The sequence below is a fragment of the Schistocerca cancellata genome, chromosome 4, assembly GCF_023864275.1.
Source record: "Schistocerca cancellata isolate TAMUIC-IGC-003103 chromosome 4, iqSchCanc2.1, whole genome shotgun sequence".
NCBI classification, from domain to species: domain Eukaryota; kingdom Metazoa; phylum Arthropoda; class Insecta; order Orthoptera; family Acrididae; genus Schistocerca; species Schistocerca cancellata.
This window is the reverse complement of record NC_064629.1, coordinates 747,577,398-747,594,591: the sequence shown is the minus strand read 5'-3', so window position 1 is coordinate 747,594,591 and position 17,194 is coordinate 747,577,398. Positions and strand designations below refer to the sequence as shown.

The following is a 17,194-nucleotide window of genomic DNA, read 5'->3' as shown; positions in this document are numbered from 1 at the left end:
TCACTTTCTACTTTTACCAAAAATGTATTCAAGTCTGCCCAGCTCTGATGTCATCTGAGGCACTATTCACACAGGAATTTGACTGACACAAACAGATTGATATCTTGGTGTACAGTGTCTCTTCCCACTTTCTGGTTAGGTGGTCCTGTGGAGGTACCATTTATTTACTTTAAACTTTGGGGGTCAGGATTCTAAGTTGTAGTGTTCGGTATTCCGCCATCCTTGGTGGGGTACTGTGCATTGTGAGAAGGCTTTGTTTTGTTGCACCTTTCTTAAGTGGTCTTCTTTTTGCAGTGGCTGTCATCATAACTAGGTTGTGTCCAATGCTGGGCATTTAACTCGGTGGTGATAGTGCTGGTTTAGTTTTGTTTCTATAGGTGAGACATATCTGAGTAGTCTGGCTGCTGCTCCGGAACTTTCCTGACAATTTTTGTACTCAAACAGAATGTTTATTGCCTAATGGAATCTGTGATATATCCAGTGTCATTGTGGTGCATTTATTTTGTCCTAGTTTCAGTTGTGGGTTCTTGCTTTAGACTGAGGAATAATGGGTAAAATTGTTCTAAGTTTTCATGTCTATTATTGTGATGGTTCTTCAGTAATGGAGGGAGAGACTTTCTGTTCATGCTGAGTTTTAGGTTTCTGGGTGCCTACTTCTGTTAGATGCTGGCAGCTGTCTCTTACATTATCTATGTTGTGGATCATTTTTGTTGTTAGTATCCTGATTGTAATCAAGTATGTCCATTTCCAATTGACCACATTGTTCTGCACCACCTGTAGTTCATATCTTCTTGTATGGTATGCAGCTGCCTATCATGAACATTCATAGGTCATGGTGGGCAGCACAGCTGTTTTGTAGAGGATTTTCTTCATTTATATTTTCATATTTTTGCTACTGAATAGTGGATAGACGACCTTGTCTAGGTTTAAGGCCTTCATTGTCTTTTATCTGATGTGGTGCCTCTCTGGCTGTATTTATACAGGGGCACAGTGGACTGCCAAATGGAATATATGCTATCAACCACCCTAAGCTCAGGTAGCAGTATCTAAATGGCACCTTTCTTGATTACATATTAATTAATAGATCTATAAATTAACAATTTACAATCTTCTTAATTTTTTATAAAGATAGAGTTGAGTTGCTTTAGTTCCTGAAAAAATTTTAGCTCGACTGCTTTTAAACTTTCAGGATAGAATTTTTAGAGTGGGACAGACAGTAGAACTTGACCTCTAAATTGCCACATTAAGATTCCTTGTAGTCATTGTTATTTACAGTACAGTCTTGAAACTTGGTGCAGCTGTATTATTGCACGAATGTAATCAAGTACTGAAATTAAAACTTTCTATTAGAAATACATAGGTTACTTAATCTACCGTGAATAAATGTAGTTTCATTCCAAATTTGGTTTTTTGGTAGATAACATGAAAACTGATAGAGGTAGATTATTGGTGTCACATATTTAATGTTATTACATGAACATGAGGCTACACACAAACTTTCAGCTATATGAGTCTAATATTTAGTAGCTTCAATTTTTCGTAAAAATGCCAATAAAATATTGCTCTGATCCAGTTGAGACTTGTAAGATTTAATTGTGACATTCTTTTGCATATACTGATCAGTTTTTAGCTTTTTAGTTCTATTATTCAGCACCACTTTTTTTTACCTAAGACTATATATCTTGCCTAACATATTCATTTGATCATTCTGAGACTTTACAATGTTAGCATTAATATACTTAAGCATACACTGAGAAATTTTGGAAAAGTTATATTAATTTTTAATGTCACTCTTAGACTATGGTGCAATCCTTTGCATATTAAGCACAGGCACATTATGATGGCACGATGCTGGTAGAAGTGAACTGTGTTAAGCCTCAACACACTTGCTCATCTCTGTACCTCTTACAATGATACAGCACTTGTTGCGCCTAACTGTTTCCAAAATTATCAATACTGACTCATTCATCATTTTCTTCAGATACCCTGACAAAAGAGAACCTTCATGGATGTGGAATGTGTCAAGGTGTACATTAATAAAATTAAGCAAGAGTCAAACTAATTATGTGCACGGTAGTAACAATTAACTATCACTGAAGTACTATGTACCATTAGGCCTTACACAATCTGAAATTAAAACAGTAAATGGAGCAGAAAAATCAGTACTTTAAAAAAACTGCTGCCTTTTAAATTGGATAAAATAGCTAATGGTTTATAATCTACTATTAACTTTACATTTATTTTACTACACCATTAGTTGTCTACATGCTATTAGGACAGGGGCCTATGTATGATCAACATTTTTACTTGTCATTTTATTAACAAGAATCTTAAATTATTGAATACAAGTAATTTGGAGGAGGTCCAGCTAAGAATGTGTTTTTAATTTTTATTGCATCTGAATATATGTATAATTTCCTGCTTTGTATCTGCTTACTGTTATAGTTCCATGTACCAATTTATAGAACTCTGTAGTGTATACTAGATAAAGATTCAAAGCTTACATGAAAAATATTTTTATAATGTGTATGGTAAATGTGTAAGCTGCAGTTCATCTGAAACTGATCTTTATTATTAGCCTCAATAAAATGCAACATTTATCATTTCTATATATATCATTTCAATAGTTCTTGCATAATTATATGCAAACAGCAGTTGTCTTTGGGCAAAGCAGACTTTGAATGAAGTGGAGTAATGGCCTTTCTTTGATTTTATGAACTGTCATTAATGAATTCATTTTTTTCATGTGTGTTTAATCTCTAAGTTAATATTTTATATTTCCCAAGAAAATAAAATTTAATTAATTGCTGTTCCTTCCAGCTCTGACATGACATGGTTATAGAACATAAAATGTATTATGTGGAAAAGGCATTAAAGACTCCCATTAATTGTTATTTTATTATTTATGTGTCAGGTTGTCACTATTGCCACATATTCATTTTTCCTTGCGGCCTTGGTTGGGAGGCAATATGTTGGTGATGCAAAGAAGCCCTTACAAATGGAAATTGACATTTATATTCCAGTGTTCACCATACTACAGTTTTTCTTCTTCATGGGTCTGTTAAAGGTGATGTATGATACTTCAGATTTAGTATTTTGTTATGTTACTGTAAAGTTTTATTTAAAAGAATATTCATAAATTTTTCACAATTGGAAAAAACTGGAACACTGGAATTTAAAAAAATAAATTATCTTCAGCATGAGATAATGATGCAGTCTGTAGCTTTTACCAGTACAGAGATAAGAAAAATTACAAGTGTGCTGAACTACATTAGCTTTTATTATTATTATTATTATTACAGAAATGCATGTTAGTTGTGGATGTTCATTATCTCATTGGTGACTATCACATATGTGGTCAAAATGAAATGTGTATTACATCTCCATTTTGACCTTGAGAATACATTTGTCTGCTCATCACAAAATCCGATCTTCATGAACAATGATATATAAAATTTTGATTTCCTGCTTTCTTCTCATGCTAAACTTATTAAATAAATCATTACCACCGACTGCTTTTGCAGCTGATTGCTGCACATTTAGCAATCTCTGGATTTCTCTTCAATTTTGGCTCTCTACTGCTCTCTCGGGTACTGTAAAAATTATTCCCTGATGTTTCAACGCATGTCCTATCACCTTGTCCCTTCGTATATTTTCCGCATAATCCAGCCTCTAACAATTTAATGGAGAACCACATCATTTCTTACCTTGTCACAGCAATCAATTTTTAGCATCATTCTGTAACATTTTGTGCATTCTGTAACATACTTCAGTTCTCTTATCTTCCCACCTTCCTACAGTCTGTGATGCTGTTATGTGCCATTCTGTTCTCAAGATATACATTTTCAGAAATTTCTTTCTCAAATTAAGATCCTTGTTTGATACTAGTGAACTTATTTTGGCAAAAGCACTTTCTTGTCCTGAACTAGTTTGTGTATTTGTCCTCCTTGCTTCATCTGCCATGCATTATTTGGCTTCTAATGTAGCTTAATCATTTCACTTCATTTAATACATGGTCTGAAGTTATGTTAAGCTCATCCTCAGTTTCATTTCTGTTTTGGGAAACAGGGTGTTGATGCAGGATGTGAATGAAGTTAGGGACCCTCAGCAGGTTTGATGTTGGTGTTGTGCTGGGACCCAGCAGAGATTGAGACCAGAAGGATTACATGAATGAAGGATGTGATACAAGAACAATTCTTGTCTACATAGTTCAGAAGAGCTAGTGTTGTGGGGAAGTAAACAAATGGTACAGATATTGAAGTAGCCATTGAAATATACCATGTTCTACGCAGCAACATGTTCTGCTGCTGGATGGTCAAGTTTCTTCTTGACCACAGTTTGGCAGTGGCTATTCATTTGTGTGGACAGCTGGGTGGTGGTTATACCTATGTAAAATGTTGTGCAGAAATTTCAGCAGAGGTGATTATGATTTTGGCCTGTTTTATTTCTTCATTGATTGTCCTCAATATTGACATACCACATTGCTACACTGGCTGAAAAATGGGGGGGGGGGGGGGGGGGGGGGATGGTCAACACTGACTACTTTAAATGATGTAGCCAACAGGTGCACATTAGTGTTTAACAGTTCTTTACCTTCACTGTTCACAACCCTCCCCCCCGTCCCCCAATAATACACAGCCATATGGCCAGTGCACTATTGTTTAACTCATTAATAGTTAGCAGGCAGACAGTTCACAATCTTTCAAATAAATTTAACAGAGGCTGCCATTATTTTATCACACTTATTTCATGGTTAAGTTGATGCACTGTTGTTGTTCTAACCAGCACAGGTTCCTTGTCTGAAAATCGTCCATGGACTGACTGTCTCAAGACCAAAAATTGGCCCCTTATATATCAGCACAATAATAGGCACTGAGACTACACATTGTGTGATTTTTAATTTACAAAAATTACAATTAAAACTTAACTCATTAAATTAAAGGAATACATCAAAAAATTCATTCTTTTTAACAGTTCTTCTACTACAAGGTTTAGGCTGAATTATTTGTTTACATGATGAAATTAACAGATATCGTTATGTAAACAATACTGTTGACAAAACTGTTAATTACTTTTGAATTAACTAAGGAAGGCTTTGCTAACATGTTTTCAAATAGAGCCAACTAAATCCTTTAAGAATACTATTAGTTGTTCCTCCAAATTACTACAGAATTTATATTTCTTTATAAGTCAACAACAGAATTTAACTTATGAAAAAATTACTGATTTCACCCTATAACAAAAGATATTAACTAGGACAAGTTAAAATAAATTAGAAAATCAATTACATACATAAAACTAATTGCAAAATTAGATCTGGTGTTATATTCTTTAAAACTGAGAACCAACCTTTCTCTTTGATGGAAATTCAGATTATACACTATGGCTCCGATTAGGCATGGACAGGAACAGGAATACAAGCACTTCATTATTTCCACAGTCCATATACTTGGCAGACGAATATATTTCAAACAAGTAGTAAGTCAACTGCACATTAGGCATCCGTTGGTGTTTATGTGAAATGCTGGTCATGGTCCAACAAAATGGCTGAAAATACGTGTTTGTCAAATGTGTACTTTTACTCAGATGGTGCAGCCCAGCAGTGGTTCAAAAACATTGAAGAGAAACTCAAAACCTGGAAAAAATTTGAGAACATATTAAACAAAACATTTGGTGACAACAAATATCACATCTGTTTAGCAGAGGAAACGCTGAAGAACAGCACTCATTGTCATGGTGAAATGATGCACTTGTACAAAGAGGATGTTTTGGTCCTTTGCAACATAGTAAATCTGAATATGACAGAAGCTGACAAAAGTCTCACATCTGATAAAAGGACACACAGACCACTTGTACGAAGCTCTTCTGGTAAAGAATGACACAACAACAAAAAGTTTGTCAAGCAATTCCAGCACATTGAGGACACATAATAGAAAAAGAATCAGTTTAAAGAAGTACAATTGAATTCTAAATGTGGTCCCTTTGGAAGTTGTAGAACTGTCATGACCTCACTTCTCACTTTCTCCAGATAGTAAGGGAAGAGATACAGCAGTGTATGGCAGCCAGAAATGTCAGACCAAATATGCAAGAGATAGTGATAATGAACATTGACCCCGTACATCAGGAGAAGAAGAAGTTCCTCTATCTTTGCCATCTGGACCACATGCCTTTTATGCATATGAAGGGTAGCCAGTGCTGTTTCCAGACATTTCTGTGGCCAAAAGTCAAGCCAAATTTGGTTACTACATGGGTCCTTCACTAAGCTGCAGTGGGTCTACCATCAGAAATTTATGTCCAACTTCTCAAAAGCTGACGGTAAAAAGAACAGTGCTGAGTTCTGAATTGTGTTGGAATGGAGAATACCTGTTGATGAATTCGACTTCTTGTGGAAATGTGTAACACCTCAGTTATAATTGAGCCCTAGTAGGACAAAACTGAGTAAGTGAGACAGTTGTCTGTGACAACAGCATTACCTGTCTGGTTAAGGTATGTATGATGATGGTGCTTATTGCAACAGTCTTTTACTGTGTGTGAGATGTCTGGTCAATACATGTCTTGCCACACTGCCACAGAATCTTGTACACTGCCAGCCATTAAAATTCCAATACCAGAAAGAATAGCAAATTATGAAGTTTTACTTATTGTGCCTATGCAGAATACTAGGAAGAATACAGGATCAAATATGTAGTCAATTTGAGGGTATACGGAGGGTAAAATTTTCTACACAGAATGACTACCTGGGTAGCAATGATGGCTTTAACCTGACTGGTCTCAGAGTAAACCTGACCTTGGATGACATATATGGATACATCATTTCATACTGATTCAGCTCTATGCAAGACCTCATAACTATATTGGCTGGTGGCACACAAGTCTCTTGGCAGCCCATGAGCAGACATTTTGAGTGAGGGAGTGATCTGGATAACATCCTGGTTGGGGCAACAAACACCCATTGTATTGGAGTGAGGTCAGAACAGCATAGGCACATCAGTTTAACTTGTTGAAACATAATGACACGGAGACCTCAAAGACGTGGCACAGCTGTCAGTTGTCAGCTGTTAGCCTTAACACATAAGAAGTGTAGTATCTGATGTCCAGTTTACTGGCTACATGCACCAAATGTGACCGCATTACTATAAAACTAGGTCTGTATGATGGTGACAGCTGCAGTACAGCAACATGTGTTCTCCTTGGAGCCTCGACATGTGGATACATCAGGCAAGATTGTGTACTTGGAATGGGCCTCACTCTGTCACTGCTTTGAGGGAAACGGGTGTGACAGTCAATGTACTGACAGTCTGTGGGATTCCAGATGTCAGCGTACGGACTGCCCATGTGGATACTTGTTTTGAGGCAAATGAAACCATTTCCTAACTTAAGGCACAATTAGGCTGTACACAATCTCACACTTTTGACTACACAATATCTCCATCCTCTTGGGCATTTTTCATCTGATATCTGACGTGGCAACGAGTCCCAGTGTGGGTCTCCCAAATCTGTCAATTACATATTCACATGACAGTCATGAGATCCTGACAGACGGGAACAGCAGTATTGTGGAACAATAAACTGTACTACTAATAGTCCACAGTCTTACCACTGTCAAATTCTCAGATGTGTGGGGAGACGTTTCTCCTTCTTGTACAAGACATAACATGACCATTGACATTCGAATATGATTTCTGAATGAGAAATCCACAGTGTAATCTTTCTTTATATACAGAATGTAGCTGGGGTTATGCCTACCTACTATGCACAATTACCCTGAAATGCCAATTATTTGCATTTCCAAGCATACAGTATACATTGTGTTAATTTGACATTTGTTATATATCATCTTCAGGGTGTCATAAATTTAATGACTGGCAGTGCTTGTTTCATTCTTAAAGCCAAGATTTCCTATGAGAGATTCCAGGAAAATCCTCAGTTTTTGTAGGTGGAAAAAGACAGATAATGTTGTGTATGTTGAGTATTCTTCCTATTCATCAAGAATGACAGCCAACTATGGTGACAATAAAGGATTCCCCCATTTCTTTATAATTTTTCCAGAACCAGACTAGACTTGGCCAAAATACAAGATGAAATTGTTTCTCTGAGTACCAGTTCTATTGGAGAATCAACCACAGATGCTAAAGCTCACACAACAGGTTGTCAAGACTGGAAACAACATGTGTTATCTGAAATAAGTGTACATTGTACCAACATGCCATGAAAGCTAGTTATAACTCTAAGCTTCAAAATATAAATATTTTGAGCTGGTTTACAATACACAATATGTTCCAGCAGCTTTCCTTCCTACCAAAATGTCCGTGATGGGTAATGTGCCATGTTTTTCTGCCTGCACCATAAAATGAATTTTTGAATGGAGTGAATTTAGATGCTCATGAAACAAGTAATGTTTCTATATCATACGGACACAGTACAACTGTATTATCCATGCACTGCCAGAAGGAGGGTTTTAAGACTTCTGACTGTAGTGCTTTCACTTCAGATGCTAATATGTAAAAATGAATATTTATTTGTTCATGTTCTATGCATTACTACACCATTCATCTGACTGAGATGAAACTTCGGTTAGTTGTTGCACACATGCTTGCAAAAGTTTCCGAGAAGGTAAAACCACATACCAACTGTAGGGATGGGGATGGAAAGGGGTAACATAGAAACTTAACTCAGGAACATCTGGAACAGTTTCAATCAAATTTTGTGTATGCACGGCTATTTGTATAAACATTTTTTGCTCATAATATCCTTTTGTTGAGGGGGTGAGAAGACATGACATGTAGAAATATTCGATAATGACCAATATTAGTGTCAAGTCCATAGTTTTTGGGGTCACTAGAATTATTGGTGGCAGTTACACAGACATTTCACCCCTAGAGTTGTGGGCAGAAGTGGGGTGCAAATACAATGACACATTGACATATCTCTATAAGGACTGAAGGAATTTCTACCAAAAATTGGTACATATTCACTAGCTATCTGGAAATATTTACTGTGACAGCATGACAACCCTAGCACCCCTATAGCTGAGGTTTTGGGGTGAAAAGGGATGGCATGAAAGCATAACTCAAGAACATATGAAGCAATTTCAACCAGATTTGGCATATACATGACTCATTATTTGCATAAAAATACTGTGATAATAAGATACCCTTACTAATATTAGGGGTTGGGTGTGGATGAGACATGTAGAAATGTCCAAAAAAAAAATGTTGTTATTTCATTTTGGCAGTTAATTGTCTGGAATACTATAAAATTACTAAGCACTGCCTGTCTCTTATTTGAATTGCTTAGTGCATAGACCACACTGTGAGAATGAGCATTGTAGCAATCCAATAATGTTGCCAGCATGTTTCAGAAGCAACAGTCATGCCACATGGCTCAATACCATAGACAAATTTAACATCCTCCCTAAAGTAGCACAGTGTAAAACAGTGGAGCAGAGAATCAGAACATTGCCAGTGAAAGTCACTTTCTCGAAACAACGATCGGTTACTGGTAGAATCACAAATTTCCTCAGGATTTAAATGACACCACAGGACAAAATTTGCTTGAGATATGGATGAAATATGTGTATAAACATGTGTGAAATATGTTAAATATACATGAAATACATGCAACATATGCACATCAGATGAAGCTGCAGGCAAATTGCATCAAGTGTGTGGATTAAATCTGGAAAATATATGCTTTTCCACATAGTCAGTCAGTCAGTTAGTTAGTTAGTTGATTTCATGTTCCACAGATAACTTGTGTGGAATGAGTCATTTTATATTCACATTACAAATTGATTTTTAAATATGGCTACATGCTGAACATTTATAAGATTTTAAAAAAATTAAATATTCAGAAGCAAGTCAGCATTTTGTACCCACCACCTTTCACACATTGCAATAATAGAAATTCTTCTAGAGAATATAAGAAGTACTCATGGAGAAACTTTTTCAGTTTGTTCAGCAATTTTTCCTATTGATATTGCATTTATGTATGTCATTGTTCCTTTTGAACATGTGGGAATAAATATGCTGTGAGGCAGTGGTCAGAATGCCCAACTCATTTTTTAAACATATGTCCCCAAGATGATCATGGGTGAACACCACATATTAATCTTACAGCACATTTTTGAGTAATGACAACTCTTTCTTAAAGATGAGTTACCCGAGAACATTATTCAATATGACATTATTGAACAAAAATATGTAAAATATGTCAACTTTCTGATTTGTCTCTCCCCAAGATTTGCAGTGATTCTAAGTACTAATGTGTTTGAACTAAGTTGTTTCAAAAGTTCCAAAATGTATTTTTCCAATTTAAATTCTCATCAATATGGACACCAAAAAATTTGAAGTTTCTACCCTATTTATTATCTCCTCACCATGTGTTACACTTGCAATTGGTGTAGTACCTAGATTTTCAGAACTGATATGTTGTGTCTTTTTAAAATTAAGGGTGAGACAGTTTGCCAAAAACAAATCTTTGATACTTTTAAGAATATTGTTTCCCATTTCTTCTGTTGCTGTATGTTTGCTTCAATTGATTAGAATACTAGTGCAACATACAGGAAGAACTAATTCTGATTATATTGTGTTAGATGGATGATTGTTTACATACGTGAGGAAACAGAGTGGACCTAAGATTGAGCCCTGAAAAACCACATTGTGAAGTTTCCCCAGTCAGTATAATGTCCCAGACTATAATAACTGAATTACTAAGTAAAACTTCCTGCAAAATTTTGGTTAGATATTACATTATCCATTGGTTGGCTGTACCATCAACCCCACAAAATCTCAGTTTATATAGGAGAATATTGTAGTTCACACAGTCATATTCCTTAGATATGTCACAGAAAATTCCAACAAGCACTGGTTTATTATTTAATGCTTGTAAAATTTGGTAACTGAACATGCAAATGACATTCTGAGTAGGGCAACTCTTCTGAAACCCAAACTATCATTTGCTGAGAATATTACTGTTACTATATTGAAATACTGTTGTAGAATAGATCACTTTCCCAAATATTTTAGAAAATAATATCAGCAGTGAAACAGGTCAGTAGTTATTGGTATCTCTCCTATCACCTTTCTTGAGTAGGGGTTTGTTTGACAATGGCATGTTTCAGTTTCTCTGGAAAAATGCCTTGAGTTAGTGACACATTATGTATTTCAAATAAGGCAGGGCTTATTATATGGGAACAAATCTTTATTACTCTATTGGAAACACCATCAAAACCAGATGAGCTTTTATTTCTGAGAGAATATATGACTTTCTTAATTTCAAAAGGAGAAGTAGGTGATACACTCACATGACTGAATTTTATGAGAATTACTTTTTCAACATACTGTTTTGATTTTTCTCTTCATCTGTTTGTCCGTATACTTTCTACCATATTTAAGAAGTAATCATTGAATAGATATGCTACCTGTGGTTCATTATTTATAGGCCTTCCATTCATTTCAACAGTGATGTTATCCTCTTCAGTGGCTCATTGTCATGTCTCTCATTTCACTATATTCCATATAGCCCTAAGTTTGTTGTCAGAGTTACTGATTTCTGACATTATGTGCATGTTCTTTGATTTTTAATAACTTTTCTCCATAATTTTGAGTAGCTTCTATAGTGTGTGATTTCTTTAGGATCTTTATTTGTTCTGGCCAACAGATACATATTTCCCTTTTCTTTTCACAAGATACTTTAATCCCTCTAATGACCCATGGGTTTTTTACATGGCTCTTTAATGTCCTTTCTGATTAGCTTATGCAGAAAGCTGTTTGCAAATAGTGATATGAACTTATTGTGAAATAGGTTAAATTTTATTCCAGCATTTGGCTCTTTATAAATTTCATCCCAGATCATCTCCTGTAAATTATCCTTAAAAATATCTGTCCTGGGGTCATTAATTATTCTAATTGATTTCCACTGAGGAGTATCCATACTGTAAGGCACTCATACTCCTAGCTCACTCATTTGTTACATAGTTTAATTCTTAATTTATTTGCGTGTTTTTGGTACTTGAATTGTTTAATTCATAAATTTCGGGCGTATTATAGTATTTGAGAGTTGTAGCATCACGTTTTAGTACCTGAATAGTGTAAAATCGCGTAGTCTCCTTCCACCAACTAGCAGTGTGTCAGCAGTGCGCAAGTAGCAGCATTACTGCATTTACTAGGCAATCTTGTATTTTAATAACCGTTTAAATTTTGTGTCGATTTGTTTGCGCTCTCTTGGGATTAGTTCAGACGTTCTTTGCACAACAGTTTTCAGCATGGATAGGGACTGCAACTGCTGTGTTCGAATGCAGGCTGAGTTGGCATCCCTTTGCTCCAAGCTTCAGGCAGTGTTGGCTTCAGTCACACAGCTTGAGGCTGTTGCCAATGGGCATCACTGTGGGGGTCCGGATGGGGGTTTGTTGGGGACGGCCAGCTCATCCCACGCATCCCCCAATAGGACTACGACTGTGGTTGCCCAGGATACTGCCCGCATTGAGGCTGATCCCTCACCTGTGGTAGAGTGGGAGGTCATCTCAAGGTGTGGCAGGGGGCGAAAGACATTCCGGAGGGCTGAACGGAAGGCCTCTCCAGTTTGTCTGACGAACCCGTTTCAGGCTCTGTCTCAGGCTGATATTGATCTTCGGCCTGACATGGCTGCTTGTCCTGTTCCAGAGGTTGCCCCTCAGTCTGCAAGATCCAGGCAGTCGCAGAGGGTGGGCTTACTGGTAGTTGGGAGCTCCAACGTCAGGCGCGTAATGGCCCTTAGGGATATGGCAGCAAGAGAGGGGAAGAAAACCAATGTGCACTCCGTGTGCATACTGGGGGGAGTCATTCCAGATGTGGAAAGGGTCCTTCCAGATGCCATGAAGGGTACAGGGTGCACCCATCTGCAGGTGGTTGCTCATGTCGGCACCAATGATGTGTGTCACTATGGATCGGAGGAAATCCTCTCTGGCTTCCGGCGGCTATCTGATTTGGTGAAGACTGCCAGTCTCACTAGCGGGATGAAAGCAGAGCTCACCATCTGCAGCATCGTCAACAGGACTGACTGCGGACCTTTGGTACAGAGCCGAGTGGAGGGTCTGAATCAGAGGCTGAGACGGTTCTGCGACCATGTGGGCTGCAGATTCCTCGACTTGCGCCATAGGGTGGTGGGGTTTCGGGTTCCGCTGGATAGGTCAGGAGTCCACTACACACAACAAGCGGCTACATAGGTAGCAGGGGTTGTGTGGCATGGGCTGGGCAGCTTTTTAGGTTAGATGGCCTTGAGCAAGTACAGAAAGGGCAACAGCCTCAACGGGTGTGGGGCAAAGTCAGGACATGCGGGGACCAAGCAGCAATCGGTATTGTAATTGTAAACTGTCGAAGCAGCGTTGGTAAAGTACCGGAACTTCAAGCGCTGATAGAAAGCACCGAAGCTGAAATCGTTATAGGTACAGAAAGCTGGCTGAAGCCAGAGATAAATTCTGCTGAAATTTTTACAAAGGCACAGACGGTGTTTAGAAAGGATAGATTGCATGCAACCGGTGGTGGAGTGTTCGTCGCTGTTAGTAGTAGTTTATCCAGTAGTGAAGTAGAAGTGGATAGTTCCTGTGAATTATTATGGGTGGAGGTTACACTCAACAACCGAGCTAGGTTAATAATTGGCTCCTTTTACCGACCTCCTGACTCAGCAGCATTAATGGCAGAACAACTGAGAGAAAATTTGGAATACATTTCACATAAATTTTCTCAGCATGTTATAGTCTTAGGTGGAGATTTCAATTTACCAGATATAGACTGGGACACTCAGATGTTTCGGACGGGTGGTAGGGACAGAGCATCGAGTGACATTATACTGAGGGCACTATCCGAAAATTACCTCGAGCAATTAAACAGAGAACCGACTCGTGGAGATAACATCTTGGACCTACTGATAACAAACAGACCCAAACTTTTCGACTCTGTATGTGCAGAACAGGGAATCAGTGATCATAAGGCCGTTGCAGCATCCCTGAATATGGAAGTTAATAGAAATATAAAAAAAGGGAGGAAGGTTTGTCTGTTTAGCAAGAGTAATAGAAGGCCAATTTCGGACTACCTAACAGATCAAAATGAAAATTTCTGTTCCGACACTGACAATGTTGAGTGTTTATGGATAAAGTTCAAGGCAATCGTAAAATGCGTTTTAGACAGGTACGTGCCGAGTAAAATTGTGAGGGACGGGAAAAACCCACCGTGGTACAACAACAAAGTTAGGAAACTACTGCGAAAGCAAAGAGAGCTTCACTCCAAGTTTAAACACAGCCAAAACCTCTCAGACAAACAGAAGCTAAATGATGTCAAAGTTAGCGTAAGGAGGGCTATGCGTGAAGCGTTCAGTGAATTCGAAAGTAAAATTCTATGTACCGACTTGACAGAAAATCCTAGGAAGTTCTGGTCTTACGTTAAATCAGTAAGTGGCTCGAAACAGCATATCCAGACACTCCGGGATGATGAAGGCATTGAAACAGAGGATGACACGCATAAAGCTGAAATACTAAACACCTTTTTCCAAAGCTGTTTCACAGAGGAGGACCGCACTGCAGTTCCTTCTCTAAATCCTCGCACAAACGAAAAAATGGCTGACATCGAAATAAGTGTCCAAGGAATAGAAAAGCAACTGGAATCACTCAACAGAGGAAAGTCCACTGGACCTGACGGGATACGAATTCGATTCTACACAGAGTACGCGAAAGAACTTGCCCCCCTTCTAACAGCCGTGTACCGCAAGTCTCTAGAGGAACGGAAGGTTCCAAATGATTGGAAAAGAGCACAGGTAATCCCAGTCTTCAAGAAGGGTCCTCAAGCAGATGCGCAAAACTATAGACCTATATCTCTGACGTCGATCTGTTGTAGAATTTTAGAACATGTTTTTTGCTTGAGTATCATGTCGTTTTTGGAAACCCAGAATCTACTATGTAGGAATCAACATGGATTCTGGAAACAGCGATCGTGTGAGACCCAACTCGCTTTATTTGTTCATGAGACCCAGAAAATATTAGATACAGGCTCCCAGGTAGATGCTATTTTTCTTGACTTCCGGAAGGCATTCGATACAGTTCCGCACTGTCGCCTGATAAACAAAGTAAGAGCCTATGGAATATCAGACCAGCTGTGTGGCTGGATTGAAGAGTTTTTAGCAAACAGAACACAGCATGTTGTTATCAATGGAGAGACATCTACAGACGTTAAAGTAACCTCTGGTGTGCCACAGGGGAGTGTTATGGGACCATAGCTTTTCACAATATATATAAATGACCTAGTAGATAGTGTCGGAAGTTCCATGCAGCTTTTCATGGATGATGCTGTAATATACAGAGAAGTTGCAGCATTAGAAAATTGTAGTGAAATGCAGGAAGATCTGCAGCGGATAGGCACTTGGTGCAGGGAGTGGCAACTGACCCTTAACATAGACAAATGTAATGTATTGCGAATACATAGAAAGAAGGATCCTTTATTGTATGATTATATGACAGCGGAACAAACACTGGTAGCAGTTACTTCTGTAAAATATCTGGGAGTATGCAAACGGAACGATTTGAAGTGGAATGATCATATAAAATTAATTGTTGGTAAGGCGGGTACCAGGTTGAGATTCATTGGGAGAGTCCTTAGAAAATGTAGTCCATCAGCAAAGGAGGTGGCTTACAAAACACTCATTCGACCGTCCTTAGAAAATGTAGTCCATCAGCAAAGTAGGTGGCTTACAAAACACTCGTTCAACCTATACTTGAGTATTGCTCATCAGTGTGGGATCCGTACCAGGTCGGGTTGATGGAGGAGATAGAGAAAATCAAAAGAAGAGCAGCGCATTTCGTCACAGGGTTATTTGGTAACCGTGATAGCGTTATGGAGATGTTTAAAAAACTCAAGTGGCAGACTCTGCAAGAGAGGCGCTCTGCATCGCGGTGTAGCTTGCTCGCCAGGTTTCGAGAGGATGCGTTTCTGGATGAGGTATCGAATATATTGCTTCCCCCTACTTATACCTCCCGAGGAGATCACGAATGTAAAATTAGAGCGTGCACGGAGGCTTTCAGGCAGTCGTTTCTCCTGCGGACCGTACGCAACTGGAACAGAAAAGGGAGGTAATGACAGTGGCACATAAAGTGCCCTCCGCCACACACCGTTGGGTGGCTTGCGGAGTATAAATGTAGATGTAGATGTAGATATGTTATCTATCCTAACTAACTGTGCATCACAATCAGAGAACTCATTTGTTACTGGTTGAACAGTTATTTTCTTGCTTTGAGCTTCACCAAAAATAAACATTACCAGTTAGGTTCCTATTGTTTTTATCCAGCCATGTTGGAAAGATAATTACTGAAATCAAATTGTGGGATCCAAATAGGATTTCCTGTTCATTTTCCCTATCAGAATGCCTTTAAAAAATCTACACTGAAGCACAGACTATTAACTGCTTGCTGATGTGTAACAGATAGCATAGTAAGGAATCCAGATTCCTAATAAACAGCTGAAAATTTCCCTGTACTGATCTTTATCAGTTACAATTAAAAGTGAACCATTTTCCAGTATTACTACACAAGCACACATTTCTGTGTGCAGATCACTACAAAATATATTTATTTGAATATTTTTTTCCTTGTCTTATATCTTGATATATGTAACAACTCCTCCTTTTCCCATCTTACAGTGACAAACAACTGAAACACCAAGAAGGAGTTGTGTGACATAAATGAAAGTTGCTAGGTGTGTTTATACGTCTGAAAGATGTTGTCTGTTCAAATTTTGCACCAGTCGCATAAGAGTTACCTTTGAGAGTGGATGTGGTGAGTCAATAGTAGACAATAGTGTCTTTAAGATATCAAAGATATCATTATCAGCACCTCACTGAGTTTGAATAAGTCTGTAAAATAGGGCTACAAGAAGCTGGATGTTCCTTCTGTGATATTCCAGAGAGACTTAACAGAAATGTAGCCACTGTGCATGGATGCTGGCAGTGGTGGTCATGAAAATGTACAGTCACAAAAAGACCAGGCTCTGGATGGCCACACACACTACCAAGAGAGAAGACCATCATGTTTGGCATATGGCTCTGGCACATCATACTTCTTCTGCAGCAGCAATTTGAGCAGCAGTTGGTACCACAGTGACACAAAGAACTGTTATAAAGTGGTTACTTCATGGCCATGTGTTCCACTGACACTAAGCCACTGCCATTTATG

General features: G+C 38.2%; 1 protein-coding gene across 5 annotated transcripts in view; it reads left to right on the top strand.

Moving 5' to 3' along the window:
* Window positions 1–17,194, top strand: part of LOC126184089 (bestrophin-2-like) — a 610,224-nt gene that overhangs the window by 444,202 nt on the left and 148,828 nt on the right. For all 5 annotated transcript variants that reach the window (XM_049926445.1, XM_049926446.1, XM_049926447.1 and 2 more), the window contains one exon: window positions 2,915–3,067. In XM_049926445.1, the coding sequence (XP_049782402.1) occupies window positions 2,915–3,067 (153 nt within the window). The remainder of the gene's footprint in view (window positions 1–2,914; window positions 3,068–17,194) is intronic.